General features: G+C 50.0%; 10 protein-coding genes across 10 annotated transcripts; 6 read left to right on the top strand and 4 right to left on the bottom strand.

Moving 5' to 3' along the window:
- The first annotated feature begins 598 nt into the window (after nt 1-598).
- Nucleotides 599-1225, top strand: BGZ61DRAFT_454377 (uncharacterized protein). The gene has a single exon (XM_046246213.1). It carries the CDS (start codon nt 607-609, stop codon nt 1195-1197), a length of 591 nt encoding a protein of 196 aa, XP_046102752.1. The 5' UTR covers nt 599-606; the 3' UTR covers nt 1198-1225.
- A 349-nt stretch (nt 1226-1574) lies between these two features.
- On the top strand, nt 1575-2930 carry BGZ61DRAFT_355382 (serine/threonine protein kinase; the record flags this gene model as incomplete). Its single annotated transcript, XM_046240702.1, has 3 exons — nt 1575-1780; nt 1838-2190; nt 2245-2930. 3 exons carry the CDS (start codon nt 1575-1577, stop codon nt 2928-2930), a joined length of 1245 nt encoding a protein of 414 aa, XP_046102751.1.
- Nucleotides 2931-3193: 263 nt separating this feature from the next.
- Nucleotides 3194-5076, bottom strand: BGZ61DRAFT_454374 (uncharacterized protein). Its single transcript, XM_046246212.1, has one exon. It carries the CDS (start codon nt 4962-4964, stop codon nt 3405-3407), a length of 1560 nt encoding a protein of 519 aa, XP_046102750.1. The 5' UTR covers nt 4965-5076; the 3' UTR covers nt 3194-3404.
- A 1038-nt stretch (nt 5077-6114) lies between these two features.
- BGZ61DRAFT_454372 (uncharacterized protein) lies at nt 6115-8330 on the bottom strand. The gene is made up of 6 exons (XM_046246211.1): nt 8111-8330; nt 7524-8053; nt 7175-7476; nt 6808-7125; nt 6555-6753; nt 6115-6509 (listed from the first exon to the last, which is right to left on the bottom strand). Exons 1-6 carry the CDS (start codon nt 8268-8270, stop codon nt 6162-6164), a joined length of 1857 nt encoding a protein of 618 aa, XP_046102749.1. The 5' UTR covers nt 8271-8330; the 3' UTR covers nt 6115-6161.
- Nucleotides 8331-8530: 200 nt separating this feature from the next.
- On the top strand, nt 8531-9818 carry BGZ61DRAFT_454368 (uncharacterized protein). Its single transcript, XM_046246210.1, has one exon. It carries the CDS (start codon nt 8591-8593, stop codon nt 9410-9412), a length of 822 nt encoding a protein of 273 aa, XP_046102748.1. The 5' UTR covers nt 8531-8590; the 3' UTR covers nt 9413-9818.
- A 616-nt stretch (nt 9819-10434) lies between these two features.
- BGZ61DRAFT_355796 (alginate lyase 2) lies at nt 10435-11148 on the top strand (the record flags this gene model as incomplete). The annotated part of the gene is made up of 1 exon (XM_046240741.1): nt 10435-11148. A coding segment is annotated over one exon (714 nt), but the record flags the coding sequence as incomplete, so codon positions are not given.
- A 675-nt stretch (nt 11149-11823) lies between these two features.
- On the bottom strand, nt 11824-12676 carry BGZ61DRAFT_454367 (uncharacterized protein). The gene is made up of 2 exons (XM_046246209.1): nt 12319-12676; nt 11824-12257 (listed from the first exon to the last, which is right to left on the bottom strand). The coding sequence occupies exons 1-2, from the start codon at nt 12538-12540 to the stop codon at nt 11925-11927; spliced, it is 555 nt and encodes a 184-aa protein (XP_046102746.1). The 5' UTR covers nt 12541-12676; the 3' UTR covers nt 11824-11924.
- A 601-nt stretch (nt 12677-13277) lies between these two features.
- BGZ61DRAFT_533902 (uncharacterized protein) lies at nt 13278-14741 on the top strand (the record flags this gene model as incomplete). The annotated part of the gene is made up of 4 exons (XM_046254071.1): nt 13278-13339; nt 13390-13455; nt 13512-13617; nt 14400-14741. 4 exons carry the CDS (start codon nt 13278-13280, stop codon nt 14739-14741), a joined length of 576 nt encoding a protein of 191 aa, XP_046102745.1.
- A 1534-nt stretch (nt 14742-16275) lies between these two features.
- On the top strand, nt 16276-18674 carry BGZ61DRAFT_533901 (P-loop containing nucleoside triphosphate hydrolase protein; the record flags this gene model as incomplete). The annotated part of the gene is made up of 3 exons (XM_046254070.1): nt 16276-18204; nt 18255-18495; nt 18571-18674. 3 exons carry the CDS (start codon nt 16276-16278, stop codon nt 18672-18674), a joined length of 2274 nt encoding a protein of 757 aa, XP_046102744.1.
- A 974-nt stretch (nt 18675-19648) lies between these two features.
- Nucleotides 19649-20960, bottom strand: BGZ61DRAFT_479464 (uncharacterized protein; the record flags this gene model as incomplete). Its single annotated transcript, XM_046249106.1, has 4 exons — nt 19649-20148; nt 20210-20296; nt 20347-20896; nt 20958-20960. The coding sequence occupies 4 exons, from the start codon at nt 20958-20960 to the stop codon at nt 19649-19651; spliced, it is 1140 nt and encodes a 379-aa protein (XP_046102743.1).
- Nucleotides 20961-21655: the final 695 nt, after the last annotated feature.

Below are 21655 nucleotides of genomic sequence, written 5' to 3'. Positions count from 1 at the left end.
GGCTTGACCAATTTTCCAACAATCGACTATGGTCGAAGTCTTCAAGAGGTGGCCCTTGACTTCGCCAAGTACTACCTTCGAACTTCAGGGTCCTTAAACATCCTCTCCCAAGTTGAAGATTCAGCGAACCGGACACCAGGGAATCAAGATTTTCCGTCATGGCTCCCAGACCCGGCAGCTCCCCTGCTGCCATTGCCACTCGATGCCGGCGTCACCCATGGCAAGGCCTCTAGCCCTTGGAGAGTGAGAGGAAATGCGCCATCAAAGAAGCCACCATCCATTGACGGCAGCTCACTTCGTGTACATGGCCAAAGAATCTGCGGCATTACGCACTGTGCGGTGCCATTCAACATTTTGTCGGAGAGTGATGAATGGTTCCAGCTCTTTGACTTCATGAGTGGGTTGTCTGATGTCAAAACCGGCCCTTTCAAGCTCGGTGAAGCCCTGTGGAGAACCCTGATTACATCTACCGATCCATCCTCTGGGAAAGGTGCTTCTACCGTTGACTTGGACGAAGAATTTGGTGACTGGTGCATCTCGCTACTCTCATCGCTTCGAAATCCTAATACCAACTATGAAGACGGATGGATGGCAGAGACTATACAGATGGCATATCGCATGGACGACAAAAAATTCGACATCATGGCATTTGGCAGAAACAGCCTTGGTGTATTGGAAAGCAGTAAAGATTCACTGGAAGATTCCCTACCGACCCCAGAACTGTGGTTTGACTCAATAGAGAAATACAACCAGGAGAAGCGTATAAAGGACGACGTCAAGACGGCGAAGAAGTTGGAAACTGCGCTTATCCGGCTGTCGCAACTTGCCCAAGACGATATTTTCCCAAATGCTGAGCGAATCCGTGTTACAGCTGATAAACTCGACCCTCTCCGCGTAGACGGCCCAGGTGTCAAAAATATACGGGCCCGTATTGATAGATTCAAGGCGGCCATCGGAATGAAGTTGGACTCCAGACGGTTGTTCGTCACCGAGGATGGTCGCATCGGCGTAGGCCCTCAGTCTTTGCTTGAAACGGACGAAATTTGGGCGTTGGATGGAGCTGATGTTCCAATGATCATAAGGAAGGGAGAGTCAGAATCGTTTCGGTTTATTGGAGAGGCTTTTGTTTTTGGGATTATGCATGGGGAATCAACAATCGAAGACCCGTCGCAGCTGGTTGAGGTAGTTTTGGAGTGAAGCTCTGAATGACAAGAACTTGAATTTGCACATTTGCACGTTGCCCAATGAGGCCATGAAGTTGCTGTGGAGCCGCGCCGGAAGAAGGATACTGCGGAAGCATGTCCATCTTAATCGACTTGGAATACGACGTGTTTATCCGTCTTTGCCGGAGACATGTTGATTTTTGTGCTTCGCAACTCAGTGTCCATCACCGCGACTCAGATTTGAACTCATCCGCATTTCAGACGCACACGTCCAACGGCAAAATTATGGCATCCACACATGACGTGACAGGCAATGAGGCAAGCGCAATTATCAACCCTCAACCTGGCATTTTCTATCCGGCCAATGAGCAAACATCCGGTACAGACCTGAGCCCAGAGGGGGAAACTCAGATGACAAGCCAAGGGGCAGCAGCCGAAGTTGCGCAGGATGATGATGAGGAAGCTCAGGACATTGAGGAGGGTATATCGTCATATCGCCCTGGTCACTTCCATCCCGTTTATATCGGCGACGTCTATCACGACAGGTATCAAGTATTGAACAAAATCGGTTATGGCCAATACTCGACAGTATGGCTAGTTAAGGATATATCTACTCTGTGAGTGACTGCCCATTGTTTCCTTCCGGAATAATACCTCAAACTGTCTTGTAGTAGAGATGCCGATGCCAATGCCGATTATTGCGAGTACTTCGCACTCAAAGTTCTAAGCGCCGAGGCTTATCACTCGGAAAAGCCAATACAAGAGAGGGAGATCCTGAAGCATCTCCGGGACAGCAACAAATTGAATCGTGGATACAAGTACATCTGCCACCTTGTGGATGACTTTGAACATCGCGGGACCAATGGGATTCATGTCTGCCTTGTCTTTGATCTCATGGGCGAAACACTGAGCAGCTTTGGTACATTATTCAAGGGGGACATGATACCAAACCCAGTCATGAAAAAATTCACAATCCAACTTCTCGCTGCACTGGATTACGCCCACGACAGCAACGTCATTCATACAGGTAATGGACCATCATCAATCGCTATTAAACATGTCAATTTTCTAATCCTGATAGACATCAAACCGGATAACATCTTTGTCAAATTCAGGGACCCTTCATTGATCGAAACAGGATACTTGAAACAAGTCCCGGTACCCGAGAAAGACAAGAACGGCGACACGTATACTATAGTCCCTTCACAGCCTCTCAACGGGTTTTACTTCAACCCGACCGACTCACCGATGGGTTTTGATGTTGCCTTGGGAGATTGGGGCGTTTCCAGCTGGGCGAAAAACCATCTGACCTACTTGATCCAGCCCGTTGCACTCCGGTCCCCGGAGGTGCTTATTGGAGCACCGTGGGATCAGACCACGGACTGGTGGAACCTTGGTGCAGTAATTCTCGAGGTATTTCGAGCGGTACGCATGTTTAGCGGCCGCGTTGATCCCGATGGACATTATGAGGTGAAGGAGCATTTGCGAGAGATTGTAGATTTCTTTGGTCCATTCCCCCGAGCGCTTCTTAACAAGGGCAGTCCTGAGATTACTGCTTACTTTGACGCAACTGGCAACATCAAGGATGCCCCTCCTATGGACCGGCCAACCCTAAGCTCAGATGAGTTTATGGAGGATCTTTCAGAGGAACCACGGCAGAAGTTTGTATCATTTCTTCACGCACTCATGAAGATTGACCCAGAAGCCCGCCTTTCCGCAAATGACCTTCTTCGGCACCCCTGGCTTGGACACGGATCTAGTTCCTAGTTCTGTATCCCTTAATGGGTGCGCTGAAGGCGCGCGGTTATCGCGATGTGGAAGGCTGGTGGTGGAATTGTCATATCTCATATCTCGCTCCTTGAAGGGCACTTACGGTCGTCGACGTCCTATTGTCCTGAAAATAATCTCTGTTCATTCAGGGGCGACAGTTTCTATCCTGTCACTCTATATTATTCTCACTCTAGTTTGAAAGTGATAATATCACGTTGCTTAAATTAGGGCAAAACATAGAAGTTTAAATCTATCCTGTGGCGATCTGCTTAAGCTACTGGCCTATTGTATTAAGTTTTATATGCTTGCAAGTTGATATTCCCTGTCAGGACACCCAGCCTCATGATGCCACAAAGTGATGGAGAATTTTGGTTGAGATATTTCTTCTTTGGAACCTTGCATATAGCTGTTATTTATCCCAGAAAGTAATTATTTGCTCCCATGCCAATTATCACACACCGTAAATCTACCCTAGTCTACTTGTTGAACTACATGGTAACCATGTCGTGGAAGGGAGTTAAAATGTGCCTCGTCAGAAGTCTCATCCGTATAACTAACAGACCTGGAATGTCCGTCCCCAGATGGCTTTTGTAGAGAATCATAACTCTGGCTAGCCTTGTCAGACAGCCTCGCCAAGCAGCCCTCGCAAGAATTCGCTAATTCTGGGTGCCTGCGTGCCAAAAGAGAATCCGTGCACCATTTGTAGAATGTCCATAAGGCTGAGAGTAACACGAAGCTGTTAACCAGGACTGATACAGCTAGCGAGGGAGCGCTCTTGAGCCGCGGCACTTGGCAAAGATATGAGGCTGCAATAACAGACGAATTGATGCCAAGCGATGAGTTCGATGATTCTTTAAACGGAGACGTGGCGAGGTCGGCGATGTCTCGAAGTCCGAGATTATCCCCCCAAGCCATGGATTTGGTTTTGATATCGGTGATGTTTCTTGAAAAGAACTCAAGCAATCCTGGGTCCGCAAGGATGTTAGGACCCGGAGTGGTTTGGCCAAGATCCGCCAGAACCGTAAAGTAGAAAGCCTTGGACAAACTATCCGCTGAAATCCAGATTCCAGGAAGTGGCGCGTTTGCATCGCTGTCGCCGGCATGCACCAGGTTGTCGATGAGGTCAAAGTTGCCCATCCCCTCGCGGTGACAGAAGTAAACGGGCGACTCAATACCATTGTCGCTAAACGGGACAAAGAAGCAGCCTGCGTTGAAGAATTCGAGGGATTTGATCTCCGAGCCAAGAGGCTTGCCAGTACCGTTGCGAACAAAAGTCGCGTAGCCCTTGAAGACAGGCTTGAGCTCTTGCTCCAACTTGCCGTTTGCGACGTTCATGTCGTCGGTTAAGGCGATTGAATACCAGGCCAGCAATGATTCTCCCCACCACAGGCTCGCCTTGGTAGTTTTGTTTCTGCCAGGAAATCGAGCCGAGTTGACGCCAAACCACCTCTCAGTTGGGTTGAAGTTGTATGTTGTGGTTAAATTCACATTCATCACACCGTCCGGGGTGGCTACGCCGCAGTTGACCAACGCTGTCAAGTCTGCTCCCCATTGTTGTTCGGCAATCTGCAATGCACTGCGGTCGAGTCCCTCAAAGGTGATTGTCATGGCACCAACAGAGCAATTTTCCAGCTGATTGTTGTGATATGGCAGCGAGCCAAACAAACTCTGCGGGTTCATACCATTATCGCCCTGCCAAATACTCGACAGTTTGTATTGAAGCGCAGTGTTGTTTGTGTAGAAATCGGTGCCGACTGGTATCGTGGTGGAAGAGCAGAGAGTTTTTGTATTTGCCGTGAGGAACGAAGGCCAGCGAGCGAAGACATTCCCATCCGGGTTCGTTGAATTGGGGTTGGGCGAGTATACGGTAGACATTTCGTAGCCCTGAGTCGCGACGCTGAGAAATGCCGTCAAGGCTCCTGCCACCAACCCCCCCACCACAACGACTGGAGTAAACCATACAAACGGATATGGTCTGCTTATATTGTATGAAAACGTGGAGGCGTGCATTGTGTGGTGTTTTGGATGCATTTGAATGGGATAACTGAAAGGTTGATGCAGTAGGTACGGGCAAGGTCATAAATGTATCACTATTACCCTGGCCGAGGAAGGGCTTTGAGGCAATTTTGTGATATGACGAGAGGGCGAGATCAATAAGATAACAAGAACAGTGGAGAAGCAAAGCGTTTTATTTCGACAACGGTCTCATATTCCGCATCAGCAATAAGCATCCTTCATTATGTCATGGTGCATCCTGTTGCGCTCGTTGCCGTCTTTGCCGTGTTGGGGGCCGCAACTGATGCAGAAGTTACCAATTGGCGATAGCGGCTCGCATAGCCACCGTTGCTCCGCGTACAGCGGTGATCGCACTGAGTGCCGCAAACCAATCAGCAGTATGCTGACTGGAAAGGCGCCTTGGCGATTGATCGACAGTGGCTATGCCTGAATCAAAGTGGTTATTATTAGAGACTTGAAGCACTCCTCTGCAGGGAAACTGGTCACTAGGCATTGAGCGACCAACCCAAGTCGTCCCAATTATCTAAGATATTTTTCTCAATCCAAGTCGTCAAAAGCTGTAGAACGAGCGAAAGCTCCAACTTCCGCCTCCGACATCAGAGCTTGAGTACAGGATACAATGGCGGTCTGATATTGATATCATTTATATGCATAAATTACAATTACTATCCACCCGGGGTTGGGGGAATACTCTTGGGACTGAGAACCGTGCGGTGGTGTGTCTGCGACAAACGGAGGTTCTCCGTCGCCGCCTTTTTTGGCGTGCTGTGATGGTGGTGACCGGCACTCTGGAGTTTAATAACAGTAGGACCACCCACAGTCATTTCTTCTTCTTTTTTTTTCGTCTCTTTGTTCCCAATCTCGAAGAGGCAGTCCTTTGTCGCCGGGCAAAACTGCCCTTGTCCACTCATTTCAAAGAATCACCACAGGAACGGGATTTCCGAGACAGTGGATGCGTTGTTCCATCCCGAAAAAGCAGGCCCACGGCGTAGGTCGTGGGTTGGTCGGCCCTGGCTGTGACACGAGGCTGCTGTTATGCCTGTGGTACTTAGGTCGTATTAAGATAATTAGTCAGTTAGGGAGGGGGGCTACTTTGTTGTAGTCAACGGGGGAGTATGGTTCTGGAGAGCGGGATTATTATAAAGTAATGTGACTTCGCTAGAGGTGAGGGCATGTGAGGGAGGTTGTAATTGAGTCTAGATGCTGATAATATCAATTGGTGGTGTGATTATTTTCTCCGTGCCACGTTGTCCTCGACATTTCCAATAACTTGGCATGAGTATGCTTAGCAAGCCGGTTTTCCTCCATCTGACTAACCAAGGTCGCAAGTTCTTGCTTCGATTCTGTGTCAATGTTCCCAGATGGAGCTGCTCTAGATATGCTGCTTGCCAGGAGATCCATACAATCGCGGTACACGTCCGCATTCCGTGACCGGTCCGCAAAGATGGAAAGTATCGTGGTGCAATCCCTAATGGCGCGGTCGACGGCTCTCACTATGGGGATGGCCCGGCGCCAAACGATGTATATCATCGTCACGCCTACTTGGAAAATGAATAGCATCTTTGGCAGATTAGCAAAGAGCATGACCAGTGCTTTGGCACTTACATCAAACCAGTGCTTCGGCAGATGCTTTCTCTTTTGGAGTGCTCGAAATGTTGCGCAGGAATCACAACACGCTTGGAGGAGCTCGTCCGTGGTTTCTGAAGCCGTTTCGAAAGGGATCGAGCTATACAGCACGACTCGAGTCATGTTTGCGACGTACATCATGCCAAGAGGGCTGACGTAGCCTTCGCTATTCCGAAGACTATTCAGCTCATTAGCCAAGCAAATCGCGTCCAAGTAATAAGATTAGACTTGCCCATTCGAAAACACCTCCTCGGGCTTGGTCCATCTATCGATCTCTGCCCGCAGCTCCCGAAGACGTTGATCTATCGAGCCAGACTGTACCCTTGGCGTGGTGGCGAGTATCTCTGAGTGAAGCCGCCTGATCTTGCACATGTATGCAAAATATCGTAGGTCAAAACTGTACAGCACGCCTTCCGAAGAACCGGGGACATCAGCCGCCCAGGGCATGAAGAACTGAGGTTCGGGCTTGGGTTGATATGCAGGTGTTTCAATCAACTCATCTGGCGGGTAGGGAGGGATTCGGAGTGTTATTGCGACGACTTTATCTAAGCTGAGCACTGTTAACTAGATTCGTCAAGAGGGCAAGATTCTAAACTTACCAGTAAATGCACCACCACGCTTTGATCTTCATGTCTGTTTCAACAGTACCATCGTCAGTCAAATTATGAAAGCCATGCATGATTGCAAAGCGCATTGCCATCCCAGTAATGCGCACAACTCGGGCTGTGTTCTCCCCGTGGAGCGCGTGGAAGGCGTGGAGAAGCATTTCCCGGACTCGAGAAAGCGGTTTAAAGGTGGTGTCGGCCATGATGCTTTGTTCGTGAAGGGTTAGTTCCTGGCGCTGTCGGCGGGGTATATGATCCAGCCACGCATGCTGCAGGATTGCACCATTGGCAAAGATCTGTACATGTTAATGAGAGGGTTGCGAGTGACGGATCTGATGCGTACCAGTTTCAGAAGGCACAAGGACCAGCTTTTGTCATTGCAGGTGTCTATCTCGCCCGTCTTCCACTTGAGATACGCGGTGCTGCACTCCTCGACGTCGAGGAATGGATAACGAGGGTGGATAATCTCAAAGTACGTCTGGAAGAAGGAGGCGCCTTCACAGGCTGAGATGTCGGCCACGCTAGCGTCTGCTGAGGGATCTAGAGAGTACGTAGCATCTGCCGAGTAGCTCCCTGGGTCTACCGGGTTGGTCATCTGGGTAGGTGGCGGCTGGGTGATAGAGAACAAGTTGTCGTCTTGATATGACAGAAAGTCGAAAGTCGTGTTCTCTGAGGATATCGGAGGCAGGTAGAGCGGGTCCGCAAGATGGGTGAAGCTCTGTAAATCCGGACCGACATCTGCTTGCGCGTTTCGGACCAAGGGGTCAGTCACTTCGGAGAGACGTCCCTGAAGATGCGCGACCTGCTGTTCAAGGTCCTTCACATACGAGACGGAGTAGGTATCTGTAGGGTCATGGCTAGCAGGTATACATTCTGCAAGGTGTCAGAGCTCAGCTGTGATGAGACGGAAAGCCAATAATGAGATTTTACCAGCTTGTGCAGCCGTGCAATTTTGACAAACACCCCGGCCTTGGCCCTCGCAGCGCTGCTTTCTTGCTCTGCATCGTTGGCATGCCGTTGCTTTCTTCCGCCGGAGTCTCGGCTTTTTGGGCTGTGTAGAACCCGCTGCTGAGCTTTGATCTGGATGCATGGCGCGCGTTGGTGCGAGGGAAGGCCGTTTCGTCCGATCAATTGCGATGGTGTTGGAAAGGTTGCACCTTTGTTGGTCTAACTTACAAACTCCGACGCGCCCCTCGTTTCGGAGACTATCGGCTTTTCAGCCCCACAGCTTCCAGATGCTCCTTCACTCATTGGACGTGATGAAGTCCGAAAAAGCCGACAAATGGCCTGTCAGGGTCTTGTACAATTGTACAAATAATGAAGAATGAGCTTCTCAATCTCGTACTTCCAAATCAACTTCTTTATTGCTTCCTCTGTCTCTTTCTTTCACCTTCACGCCTACAACCAAACATGAGAAATCCATTGCGATACCCAGCCGGCCAGCACAACACAGTGCATCGGCTGGCCGAAAAACGAGCGGCGTACGATCTTGAAACAGTCCATGATATCATGAACCGATCGCTAGTCTTCCACATCTCGTTCCAGCCCGACGCTGAAGACCCATTCCCAACCACCATCCCCATGCTCGGCGCCATGGGGAACTTCGACTACCCAAGTGCCAGCCTGAACGAACCGCAGGACTGCTACATCCACGGCTACATCTCGGCCCGGATGACCAACTTGGCGAGAAAGGCAATGGACGACGGCCTGCCAGGCTTACCCGTCTGCGTCTCCGTCGCAAAGGTAGACGGCCTCGTCCTGGCCTTGAGCGCATTCACACACTCGTGCAACTACCGCTCAGCAGTCCTATTCGGCCACGCAAGTCTCGTGACCGATGACGCGGAGAAGCTGTGGGCGCTGGAGCTGCTCACCAACAAGATCATCCCCGGCAGATGGGACCAGGTCCGCCAGCCACCGAACAAGGTCGAGCTCGTGCAGACGCAGATCCTGCGGGTGCGAGTCACCAGCGGCAGTGCAAAGGTCCGCGCAGGGCCGCCAGCAGATGACAAGGAGGATGTTGAGGATGCTGAGGTAATGGCGAACGTGTGGTCGGGGTATATTCCGATGGTGGAACACATGCTTGAGCCTATCCCGAGCGCATACAATCGTCTGGAGGAAGTGCCCGAACATGTAAAGAGTCTTCAGGAGGCGTTTAATGAGGATGCTGATGGGTACAATGAGGTGTTGGTCAAGCAAGTGCGGGAGGATGTCATCGCATGGGGGACGATATGATTGCATATTCTGTCAATGTCTATTTACTCTTCATTGGCAGGCATGGTGAGGATGATACAGATGATGGGGTTACAATGGGGGACAGGATTCAGGGGTTAGTCTTAGTGGTCTGTCAGATTTATGCGGCAGGCCAAAAATCCTCACAGTCCCACGTTGTCCCACATCGTCCTGCTGATTGTCATTTCGAATCTCTCCAGCAGATCTAAAACATGTTTCCAGTCATGATCCACATTTGCTAGACAGGCTGAGAGGAAGGCTGTCATAGCTTTCACTCCAGCTTTAACACCTAATTTACACATGCAACTAGCGTCAACTTTCTCAGATGTCAACATGTACACAGTAAACATTGCCCATGCAGAGTTTGATACCTCGGAGCTGAAAGACAGGAGTAGGCCTTAACTCCTCGAAGGATCGTTGAATCGGAAGATATGGCGAAATTCCTGACCACGCGGAGAAAATGCTTGGGTAAATAAACTCAACATGGCACTGGAGAATAAAAATCTCCGTGCAGAGAGCAGGGATTATGCCTTTCCCTGGCGGCCGATCCGTGCCGTCGAAACATCCGTCAAGCACAGGGATCGGCCGCAGTTCCGGGCCAACAATGAATTAGGAAAGAGGTTTATGAATTGAAACACTTCGCCAATCCTTCAGTTGAAAAGTTACGTCCGACCTGTTACCAGCGTAAGGGATGGTCCAGGAGGGGCATTTAATTGGTGCTATACTTCTTCATGCCATGGGATGCATCGCATGATGGACGTCGATTAACATCGTCAGACACAGAGTGTTCGGGATTGTGATTGACGGCATGTCTAATAAACAGCCGTTTCAAGGATTACAGTGGTTGTGATTTCATCTGAACGCAATCCACAATGGTTCGGGATGTCTACTTAAAGTCTTGAGATGACCGCAGGCAGTAATTTCTGTTCCAGTAGACGCACTGCCTTACACCGAGTTGAAACAAGAAGCGAATCCGAACCACGACTTTCACCATGTCGATTAAGCATCTCGTTCAGTCAACTATAATGTCTCCGCTCTTTCTAAGGAGCATATCTTGCGTGGCGGCCCTCGATTCCAGTTGTGCTCCTGGTGGCAACTTTGACCTGTCAAAATGGAGGCTGCAGATGCCTACAGGTAGCCAAGGAAGCCCAGATACAATCTCCAGCTCTGAGCTCCAGGGCTGCAGCGGCTTCAAGGACTCCGAGTACTTTTATACCAACGAAGCCGACGGCGCTTTGGTAATGAAGGTTCCCGGAGGCCCTGATACTTCTGATTGTGTCACGACACCGAACAGCAAACATTGTCGCACCGAATTTCGCGAGGATGATCCAGACTCGTGGAGTCCGTTGGGGTCATACAACCGCCTCTTCGCTGACTTGGTTGTGACGGAGAACGATGGCTCCGTCTGCATTGGGCAAATCCACATTGACGACTCCATCTCATCAAAGCCTGTGGCCGAGCTCTATTACAGTTCCAGTGGTGCCTTGACCATGGGAGTGCAAACTTGCCGTACCTGCTCCCAGGAGCGTTTCGACATCAGCAACGTACCCAAGGGCGAAAGGTTCACTTACGAGATTCGGTATGAGAGCAACGAGCTGTCCGTCAGCATCAATGGGGGGACCTTTAAAACTCTCGACACCTTTGAGTTGGATGCACCCGACAGCTATTTTAAGGCTGGCAACTACAACCAGGGCGACGGGCCAACTGAAGTGCATTTCTTCGAGATACGAGTGTCTCACACGGAGAGTGATGAGGACGGAAGCAGCTCGATTGTTGCAACTCAGCCCACCTCCACCAAAGACGTACAATTCAGCTCTACCGAAGTATCGGAGTCTACCTCTACCGAGCTAGCTCAACCAAGCTCGACTTTTGTGACTCTGCCAAGCGGAACTGAAATTCCCCACGCAACCCAGTCAACCTCGACAAACCCAGCCGGTCCAGAATACACCGACAACCCGACCTGCGCTACCATTCCCAGCATCTCCTCCGACTATACGGTCAATCTCAGACTCTTCACCGATTCAAACTGCTGTTCGGCCGTCCAGACCACCAAGATCGGAAACCTCAACACCTGCCACAACGCTAGCAGTCCCTTCCAGGGTTTCTATGAGGCTGTAGGATCAGGCATGTTTGGCCGGAACATCCGCGTATACGCATACACTGGAAAGGACTGCTCTGGAACCGAGTCCAGTTTCAAGTTGACAAACGAGGCTAAATGCTGGAGAGATGGAGCTACGTGGAACAGCTTCAAGATTGCGAGGCGCTAAGATCAGTTGTGTTGGATCTGAACCAGACCATCTTTTAAAACAAAGTCCATAAATTCAACCCCATTCCATCATCCGAGTAATGGATGTCAAGTAAAACAGCATAAAATATTCTTTCAGAACCAAATTAAAGAAACTAATTACATGACTATGATTTTGACATTCGGCAACACTATGGGTAGCACCCTCCCCGTCGGCCGATCGGTTGGCCACCATTCCCCCCTCCCAAACTTTCACCTTCATAACGAGACTTATTTTTCCGTCCATGGTCTCTTCGTGAGCAGATGTTCTCTGAAAAGACACCCAGCCACACAGACATCTGTGATAATGGGCAAAATCTGGACGAAGGTGGTGGCAGGGTCCTGGGCAAAGAAGGCTGCTGGGATAAGACACACCATCGTAGTGCACAAAACCACATTGAGATACGAGTCCTTCCACCGTCCTTGTTGGAACAGATTGAATATCAATATCCAGTGTATAAAGGTTGACAGAGCCAAGATGAAAAGCAGAGTATGGCAGGTGAAGTATTGTTGGAGGACATGTGGTAATCGCGACGGGGGCTGGAGGGTTTGCGGGTCGCACGCCTATATAGTTGCAATTGATTAGCACAATTCTAACATGAGAAGAATGCGATGGTAGTCCTACTGGAAATTTGCCCCCGCATTCTTGGTCAGTCGAGCCATGGTTGAAGTAAATTGGGACAGTGTTTAAGACGACGGTGCAGCCGCAAGCTGCGAAAGACGCGAGCAGGGCGTGTCGTGGATGGCGGGTCTCTCCATCTTGCTCTGGTACCGGACAGAGCATACCAGCTTTCGCCGTGACTGGTAAAATGGCTTTCGCATCTTCCGGCTGGCTTTGCCTGACCATGTTGGTGAAGCGGTTGACAACGCAGTCGTCTTTCGTCTACAGCCAGATGTTGGCCGATGGCTTTCACTGATGGTTCGCAAAAGATGAAATTTGATTATATGGTGACATTGCAACAGATTTCTGTCGAATCTAGCTGTCGATGCAGATAAATTATATCGCCGGCCCAGCCGAACACAGCATCAAAATGTGCTGAAATAAAGGCCCATCGTAAAGGATCAGCAGGCAGAACTAGGCAAAGAGGGGGAATAGCGGCACCAGCCAACCAGATCACAGCACGCAATTACTTCGTAATAATGCTTTAAGCCACAGCTGGTTCGCAATGGTTCGCCTACGACCTGTCCTCCATCCTAGCGGTGTAGCCTCAAGCCTCATAGCGTCAACATGATACGCGTCTTCGCCACCCATTGCACCAGGGCAAACGGGCCGAGATGAGAAGATCCCTGTTGTGGTTCGCCTTCAGTTCGCAAAGTCCAAGTTGCCATGGCGCTTGCCCGCTGTCATAAATCACACCCCAGATCCGGGATTGAATCCATGCCATCCATCCGCATCGGCCAACTTCACTCCGGGTCTCTTGCGCAACACTGCATTGTTTACTCGACGACAATATTGCGACTACAGTGCGATTGTTTATATCCGAATTTCACGACTTCATTCTGCGGCACCACTGGAAATCACAGCTCAAGTCTGTCATGCGGTGGAAAGAATGCCTCGTCGCAAGCAATCTTTGCTCCGCCGTCATGGTACTCTTGGCCAGGAGCCAGCAGGACCACCTTGCGGGCGCATCCGTAGCGATAGGCATGTAAGACTATCCCCTCCGTTCTATTTTTCTGTATTTCTAATGCACTACAGATCATTGCTTGCGTGGGTAGTGACGGTCTTTGCTCTCCTCGTCATCCACGAACAGACGCTTCTCGCGTACGTTTGTCTCGTTACCGTCGCGACGATTTATGGCTGGTCTAACGCTTTTCTAGGAATCCTACTTGGATGATTCTCGGAATCCCCCCGATGTGGTCAATCATGATCACAGCCCTGCAGCCATCGCTAACCGACGCGATTCTCCTCATTCCAATCTCCATCGTAATCTCGGCTCTGTGCCTAAGTTGGTATCACAATCGAGGGTCGCAGCAGGAAGGAGACCTTTATTTGGAAAGTGTACTACGACAATTGGAAAATGCGCTACGTCCCCTTCCCCAATCACTAGAAGGAAGTTAACTACGAAATGGGCCAAGTATCTGCCAAGCCATCATTCACAACTTCTCCCGACCGGCGCCTTAACCTCTTCGCTCCTCCCACGAACTCATGCGACAAGGCGATTTAGGTATTCAAATGCCCTCAGATCAGCGAGGGATATATCTCTTACTCGTTAATATGTCAGCCTGAGATGCAGCCGATTTCTCAAGATCAACTGGTAGCCGAAGTTAAAGGCATCTATGCCGGGCTAGTCATGGTATAGAAGAAGTGCATAGAAGTCGACAATGCCCAATCTGATGCGAATCATGACACTATCAACCCCAATTCCAAGCCATTGCTCTTCACCGCACACACCTACACGAACACCACGACTTCTTCCTTGCAAGCCAACAACCCTCACCTAGCGCCTCACTTCGCCGACTCGCTGCCAAATACGCCATGCCTGCACGGATGTGGACGCATGGTATCCACTCCTTCCATGGACCCCTTCGGGATACTACCGCCACTGGGTAAGTCTTGGACCCAGACGGCTGCTTTGAAGCCTCTGCCCCGGCTTACATCATCGCCACTCGTCGCTAGGTGGATATATACACTCTGTCGCCAGTTCATACAATACCGGTATTCATGTCTAAGATGGCACAATATCCAATTATGATATGATACCGCAGACGCCGTTTTCGTGGAAGTTGGTCATCGTCATGCCAGCGTCGTTTGAGTACAAACGAGAAATGGGCGGAAAGTTCCCAAGTCCGGAGAAGTACGAAGTCCCTAGGCCTCTACCAGAGGACTACACCATGCGAGGCCTCATTCACCCGGAGGACCACAATCCTGGGATATTACTCACGAACGGGAAAATCGATGAGGAGGAGAATTATACCGAACCCACGCCACTTGCTGGCCAACGAAAGGAGCGAATGCTGTACTTGGAATACAAAATTGCACCTCAGGACCAGTGGTTAACCTGCGCACCAGCACATGTCACCTTCTCGTTGATGAATCAAATGCTCTGACGAGAGTCATGTCCCAGCGGCCGAACACGAACCTTATTCCCATTGATGGCAATCTGATACCTGGATCGGAAGCTGAAAAAACCCTCAAACCCCGTCGCCTGTCCATTTTCTTTTTTCCTTCCACTTAATTGCGGACTGGAGCCTGCTCACGACGCTTGCCAACCATCGAGGAACTGGCATTCAGGCCGCGTCATCGACGATGTCGAATAGCCATTATGTCACGATCAGACAGACTCTGTATCGGTGGACCGATTTGCAGATTGGGACCTGTTCAAGTGGTTTAGAGGTGTGGTTTGGTCCATGATGGCATCCTTCACTGAGCCTGGCTGCGCTTGGCTAAGTGATGGATAATGAGAAGTACTTCAGAATTCTGACGACAACGGTCCACTGGAGGGAGCAAGGAGGGAAGTTCGAAGCCCTCCGGTTGCAGATCGCGTCTATTAAGCCTTGTACACTCTACCACTCGAAGGTCCGATTTCACCGATCTTGATAGCGAGAGACCACCCGCCTAATCTTGAGAGGCTTAACACGAGATCCACTGACTCGATTCCATCCTCCCCAATGAACAAGAAAGGGTTTTTTTTCTTGTTCTGGATTTCGAGGTAGCCAATATTATCACCAGGTACGTCTCTGCTTCCACCAATTGGTGGGACACCTCGCTTGAGACCCAGTGGATGGCTTGTCGGAGACCACTCTCCAAGCACTAGATTGGCGGTTGGAATATCGCTCCGATGTTCCCAAAAGCGCTAAGGGCAGTATTTTGGGGATTTTTATGGTTAGGAAACGAAATACGAAGGCATATGGGGATATATGTGGTCGTCATTGAATAAATAGTGCCGTCTGTATTACGTGCCGGCAAGCAGCCTATCTTGTATATTTTCACTGTGGGCGAAGCGAAGGGAAAGATAGAGTAGTACAAGGCTTAGACAAAACTCGCCCGAAGTTATACTATGTACAGATAAATATTAGCGATTAATCTTAATAGGAATCTACTAATTTGGTCTTCTTTATCTTGCCTCACTTGCTACTGATGTCCCCCCGTTGAATGACAACCTCAACACCAAGAAGGACGATAACGATGGGCGAACGATAAGCGTCCGGCAGTGACTTGAGCGAACTCTAGATATTCACAACAGCGATAACCCACTGCCGAACTGTTTCATTATTCAGTTACTCCCCATCCGGTACAAGCTTGCTGCTCAGCCTTTCCTAAATGTCAGATTTGCGTCTCAACATCAACAGGTCCAGGGTATTGAAAGCCTGTAAAGTTTATTGTTTCAGAGTCAGCTGTGTCGATATCTGCCAATGAATTGACAGCCCACCCGCCGGCTATCACTATCACACGCATCAACCAATAGGAGGAGCATATTTAGTGCGGCTGGTTGTGCAACTCTCGTGTTATTTATGCACGTCCCATGGGCTCATTTCCTCTGCAACTGATCATTCCCGTCACATCTCCCTTCCGCGTCCTTCCATCATCTAGCCCACTTGAGGTGCGACCATCCATTCAATCGCAAGGTATCGTCAAATCACCATGACAGACGTGTCTTTAGACTCCGAGGCCCTGGGCCAACTGAGTCGCGACCAAAAGGTTTTACTAGACTGCATCGACAGCCTGCGCAGTCTAGGTGTCGGCAAACTGGTGAACCTCCCACAGATCATTGTTGTGGGTGACCAATCGTCTGGCAAAAGCTCCGTTCTCGAGGCCATCTCGCGCGTGCGCTTCCCTGTTAAAGGTGGATTGTGCACCCGCTTTGCTACGGAGCTGGTGCTTCGCAAGAAACCAAAGGAAGAACTTGTCGTCAAAATCAGAGCCAGCAACCCCGACCGACAGCCCGACTTCAACGAGAGGCGATTCAGCAAGCATGATTTGCCAGAAATCATCGAACAGGCCAAGAAGCTAATGGGTATCGGCGACGATGCTTCCAGCTTTTCCGAGGACACGCTCCGCGTCGAGGTCTCCGGCCCTGACCTAGAGCCCCTCACCCTCGTCGACTTGCCAGGCTTCTACCATGCCGGGACATCCGACCAGTCTCCAGAGGGGATATCCACCGTCTTGCGCCTCGTGGAAAGGTACATGAAACAGAAGAATAGCATTATCCTCGCCGTCGTTTCCGCCAAAAACGAAATTGTGCAGCAAAAGGTATTGGGCGAAGTACAAAGGCATGACCCTTTGAGGGAACGCACCATGGGCATAGTCACAAAGCCCGACACACTTACTCCTGGGTCTCTCGAAGAGGAAAAATACGTCCAACTTGCGAAAAATCAAGAGAGCTCTCACATTTTCAAGCATGGGTGGCACGTCCTTCGGAACAGAGATGGCCAAGAAAGCGACGAGAGAAACGCAGGAGCTGAAAGGACGTCAAATGAATCAAGGGACAATGCGGAAAAAAAGTTCTTTGACTCTGGCGTCTGGGCAAACTATTCATCCAACAACAAGGGCGTTGGGTCATTGAGACACAAATTGAGCAAAGTGCTCACCAAGCACATCCACCTCAGTCTGCCGGGCGTGATCGAGGACATCGAGAACAAACTGGAGGCCCAGCAAGAGAGACTTCAGAGTCTCGGCAAGGCGCGATCTAACACGTTAGAAATTCGTCAGTACCTAGTTGACATTGCCGAACGCGTACGAGATCTCACTCGCATTGCGGTGAGAGGCACGTACGATGGAAAGTTCTTTACCGACCTTCACATGAACGACTTGGAGCAAGGGCAGATTTCTAGTGACCAACGAAAGCTCCGTGCCGTCATCAGAAACCTGAACCGAGCATTCGACACCGTGATTTCGGTACGCGGTTCAAAGATGCGCATAGTCGGGAATGACGACATCCAATTTGGCAACGAACAAGATCGTACTGTATCGGAATCCCTGAGGGGCTGGGTTGATCAATTCCAAGTCGAGGAGCCAGTAACAGTATCCTGGACTGATCTGAGGGCTAGGCTAGAACTGCAAGCCTCGAACAACCAAGGTACTCAGTTTCCAGGATCCGCAAATGACAGGCTCGCCTTAGAGTTGTTCCGGGAGCAGTCACAAAGGTGGAAGGACATCGCCAAGACATACATCGAACTTGCCATCGATGCTGCGAAAGCATTTGTTGAGTTGATATTGCAACACGTCATCCTGGCCGACGAAAACACCCGAGACGCAATATTTGCAGAATACGTCGTACCGTTCTTCGACGAAAGGTCCAGCGCGCTAGAGGAGAAGTTGGACGAATTGCTGATCCATTATCAAGAGGGTGATGCTGTCTGTCTAGAGGAGGAGTTTCGCCTGCGGTTGTCTTTTCAGACAAAACCACGCCTAGGTAATCAGGTCCAGCAACTCTTACTGTCTGACCGCCCTAATTCGGTTGGGGAAATTACCGCTGCCGACGTTAAAGAGGCCATCGCGAACGCGCCAGATGGCCAAGTCAGCGAGTTTGGGCTTGAAGGGGTTTTCGATATGATGATCACATACTATGAGGTTTGATGAACAGAGTTCTCAATGACAACAATGTACTGACCGCCTTCTAGATGTCGCTGAGAACCTTTACGGACAACGTCATGATTCTTGCCGTTGAGAACTGTCTCATTTCGAAAATGTCGACTCTTTTTACTCCGATGATGGTGCTTGGAATGGACGACGAAACCCTTTCGAGATTGGCTGCTGAATCCTCGGAGATCCGGTGCGAGAGGTCCGACTTGGAAAATGACATTGCCGTCCTTAAATCAGGCCTGGCGATCTGTAAGAAATATCAGCCGCGCAAGTCTACAGGTTAGTTATTCCAATTGCCATATCATTCATTAAACTGAGGCAGGCTAAATTTACTCATAAAATGCAGCATTCCAGGTTACTCCGATACGTTCGGCAACCCAGAGTACTCCCACGACACGCGATGCGCTGAAACCTCTTTCCACAGCGCTAAGCGATTTATCGGCTGTTGCAGCACCTAAGGATTCCCAGTTTACTCCGATATACCTTCCGCTTCTGGAATCTGTAGCAAACAAGTCTGTTTCGAATCAACCTCGGAGTACTCTCAGCAACAGCGGTACCAAGTCTGTTGGAAGTGGTCCGCTGAGGCTTGTCGACAGTAGCGACGCAGATCCTAAAACTGAAGTAAAGAGCGACGAGAAAGCGAGCTTACCGACTGGCAGAAGCGTATTTGGAAGTAGCTGGAGCGGATTCGATTCGAAAAAAGACTCCATGAGTGGTGATAAGACAGATAGCCTCTCTGGCAGAAGCAGCTTCGCCCCTGGTTCATCTGCCTTCAGCGCCTCTGTCGGTAATGCCTTTGGCAGAATGTCCGTAACTGGTTCAAACAGCGACAATAAGCCATTCTGGGCTACTAGCGTACAGCCATTCGGCAGCTATGTGCAGGGAGGAGGTACTACTGGCAGCGGAGTAAAGATTGAACCGGAAGACAAGGCAAACATTACGACTCCCAAAAACGTACTTGGTAGTAATTCTTCACCGGTATCGACAGCGTGGGATTCGACTGCAAAAAGAAAAGGTGAGGCAACGCGCTCGTCATCCCATTGAAGATTAATCTTTCTAACCAGAGTCTCTTCTCCAACAAAAGATCTCCCAGCCCCCGTTCCGGAGTCTTATTGGATTCCTACCGAGCTGACTAGTGACAACGGAGCCAAAGAGAGTTTCCGACACATTTGTGCTTCTTCCGTACATAAAGGGTATTCTCCAGAGGAATTGAGGTTAAGGTGTCTGAATGGTGTATTACTACTTTAGGCATCATGTTTATTGATTCTGGTGTACATTTCTGTGGAGCCAGCCCCTTATCACTGTCCGTTGCAAAAACGAAGACTATGGAGGATCTATACTGCCTTGTAGTTGAACGCAAAGATTACATGTTATTATTAGGTTAAGAAAACGGTAATAAGAGAACTATTACTATTTGATACCCAACTACTTGCTAATCTGCGGTATCCATCTTTGTGTTTGGGCTCCCTTGTTGAGCTGGCGTGTCGACCCGATACGGGTATCCGGAATACAGTCCGTAGTTAGGTAGCTGTTGCTGTTCGTACGAAGACATTAACGACCTAGGAGTTTCTCCCTTCTCCAGCCCGCCTTGCCCAGGGGGAAGCGCCGGATTCATCCACATCTGCGGCGGCTGGCCATACATCTGTGTGCTAGGCATTGGCGGAGCTGGATACCCCCAATGTTGTCCGTACGGCGGAGGTTGCCACCCTGTCCCCGCTCCTGCCATTGCCTTTGCAAGTTCCAACCGGTTCTGTAGAGCATCTCTGTACGTGTCATCCTTAATCGGAACATTGATCTGCGTGCTGAACCCTCTGGCCTCGTTGTTTTCGATGATGAGATTCTGGCTGAACTTGCTCCACGTCTCCATACCAACCATGCCGTTGATCTGCAGAGCTTGGTCGAAGGTTCTGTTGTTTAGAACTTGGAGAGTCCCTTGTCGTTCAGTTAGTCTTAAAGGTGGATTCAATGCAGGCCAGTGGAGTCCGGGGCATACCTGCTGCGAGGATCCCTTCAACGGGATCTGCCTCGGCGAATGGAAGAGCATCGCATTCGTCGCTGGTAAGGTATATCATCCCCTTGTCTGTTTTGAATCAGTTCTGGTACAGATGACGTTAGAAACCGGATTCTTACGATCTGGCTTTTTGTCTTTGAACACTTGGGCGATTAACAACCCTCGACCCAGCTTCTTCTCGACTTTCTGATTGACATCTCCTAGAACATTGATGTTCACCACATTAACGGCTTGAGGCCCTTGGGCTGCCGTCAATCCAACATGGGCCATTTGGATGTGCAAACTCAGAGTGGCCTTGGCTGCAGTGAGATGGATCATCATTACGCTCAGCGTCTCCCACTCACCAGGACCCTTCATGAACTGGTAAGTAATTTGGCGAGCCTTGGACCCAGTCGTCGATTTTTCTTTCACGCGCTCAACGTATTTGTGCACATTGATGGTGATCTTCTGAATGTTGGTCACAGCCTTGAGGACGCCTTTCGTTTTCAGTTCTTCTTGCGCATTTACCAGTTTGATGACATCGCTGACACTGGTGAGATCATCAGAAATGGTCTCGAGTTTGGCGTTCCCTGTTTTCTGGAGGTCTATTGCCGTGGAGACCCGATGCACCAATTCCAAGCACAACTTGACGGCTTCTGTGCCAGCAGCAGCGACCGAGATTGGGTCGGCCTATGGCAGGAGAATGTTATCAGAATCATTCAAGAGAAATTGTTGAGAATCAACAGCTTACCATGTTTATAGTCAAAGACTTGGATGCAACTGAATGGTGTTAGTAAGTGCGGACGGACCTGCAGCTGCTCGAAGTGAGTAACTAAGGAGTATCGCGAGGGAAATGCTGGCTACTTAGATCACTACCTAAAGTACAACAGCGTCACACACCCTTCAACTGAAAGTTGAGTTTCGCCTGCAGCTGATTCCAGCACGTAGCAGCCTGCAGTAATCTTGCTGCAACTCGCTGCGAGCGTGGTCTGACTCTTGTGTCGCTGACGTGCCAGCTGCATCCTGTATGGCCATCCGCTCGAGTGTGAGGGTGCATCGATAGATAATCTGCTCGTTTTGGACCCCGACGTCAACCATTGGCAACAACTCTGCGAATAGGATCCGCTCTCTATCACAGCTGATGTGGCTCTGCATTCGCAACTATTCAGCTTGCGTGATGCGTGTGTGGGCCGCAAAATACCGCAACCCACCAACAAGGGTGATGAGCAGTCCGATTGGTTTTGCGTGGGCCGCTGAATATCGGAGAATGCACCTATTCAGCCTCCTCAGGCTGCATCTGGTCAGCCTGCATCTTTGCACTGTGTACTTGATGCACTTGTCTGGCAAGTTCGAGCATGCATACTCGCATGCATATGCGTGATAGATGACGGTGTGCAGGGTGAGACGTTGCGTATTGGTCAGCGTGGGGGAGCAGCATCACAGTGGGAG

This window comes from Ilyonectria robusta, assembly GCF_021365365.1.
Source record: "Ilyonectria robusta strain PMI_751 chromosome Unknown BGZ61scaffold_13, whole genome shotgun sequence".
Lineage (NCBI taxonomy): Eukaryota > Fungi > Ascomycota > Sordariomycetes > Hypocreales > Nectriaceae > Ilyonectria > Ilyonectria robusta.
This window is presented reverse-complemented; position numbering and strand designations above follow the sequence as displayed.

Excerpts from the sequence above, each read along its gene's own strand:
- BGZ61DRAFT_454367 (XM_046246209.1), bottom strand. The coding sequence starts at position 12,540 with ATGGTCAGGCAAAGCCAGCCGGAAGATGCGAAAGCCATTTTACCAGTC. Across the intron at positions 12,258-12,318 it reads AATGCGGGGGCAAATTTCCA|GCGTGCGACCCGCAAACCCT; the intron begins GTAGGACTACCA and ends GCAACTATATAG.
- BGZ61DRAFT_454374 (XM_046246212.1), bottom strand. The coding sequence starts at position 4,964 with ATGCATCCAAAACACCACACAATGCACGCCTCCACGTTTTCATACAAT.
- BGZ61DRAFT_454377 (XM_046246213.1), top strand. The coding sequence starts at position 607 with ATGGCATATCGCATGGACGACAAAAAATTCGACATCATGGCATTTGGC.
- BGZ61DRAFT_454372 (XM_046246211.1), bottom strand. The coding sequence starts at position 8,270 with ATGCATCCAGATCAAAGCTCAGCAGCGGGTTCTACACAGCCCAAAAAG. Across the intron at positions 7,477-7,523 it reads CCTTGTGCCTTCTGAAACTG|ATCTTTGCCAATGGTGCAAT; the intron begins GTACGCATCAGA and ends TAACATGTACAG. Across the intron at positions 7,126-7,174 it reads GCGTGGTGGTGCATTTACTG|CTTAGATAAAGTCGTCGCAA; the intron begins GTAAGTTTAGAA and ends AACAGTGCTCAG.
- BGZ61DRAFT_454368 (XM_046246210.1), top strand. The coding sequence starts at position 8,591 with ATGAGAAATCCATTGCGATACCCAGCCGGCCAGCACAACACAGTGCAT.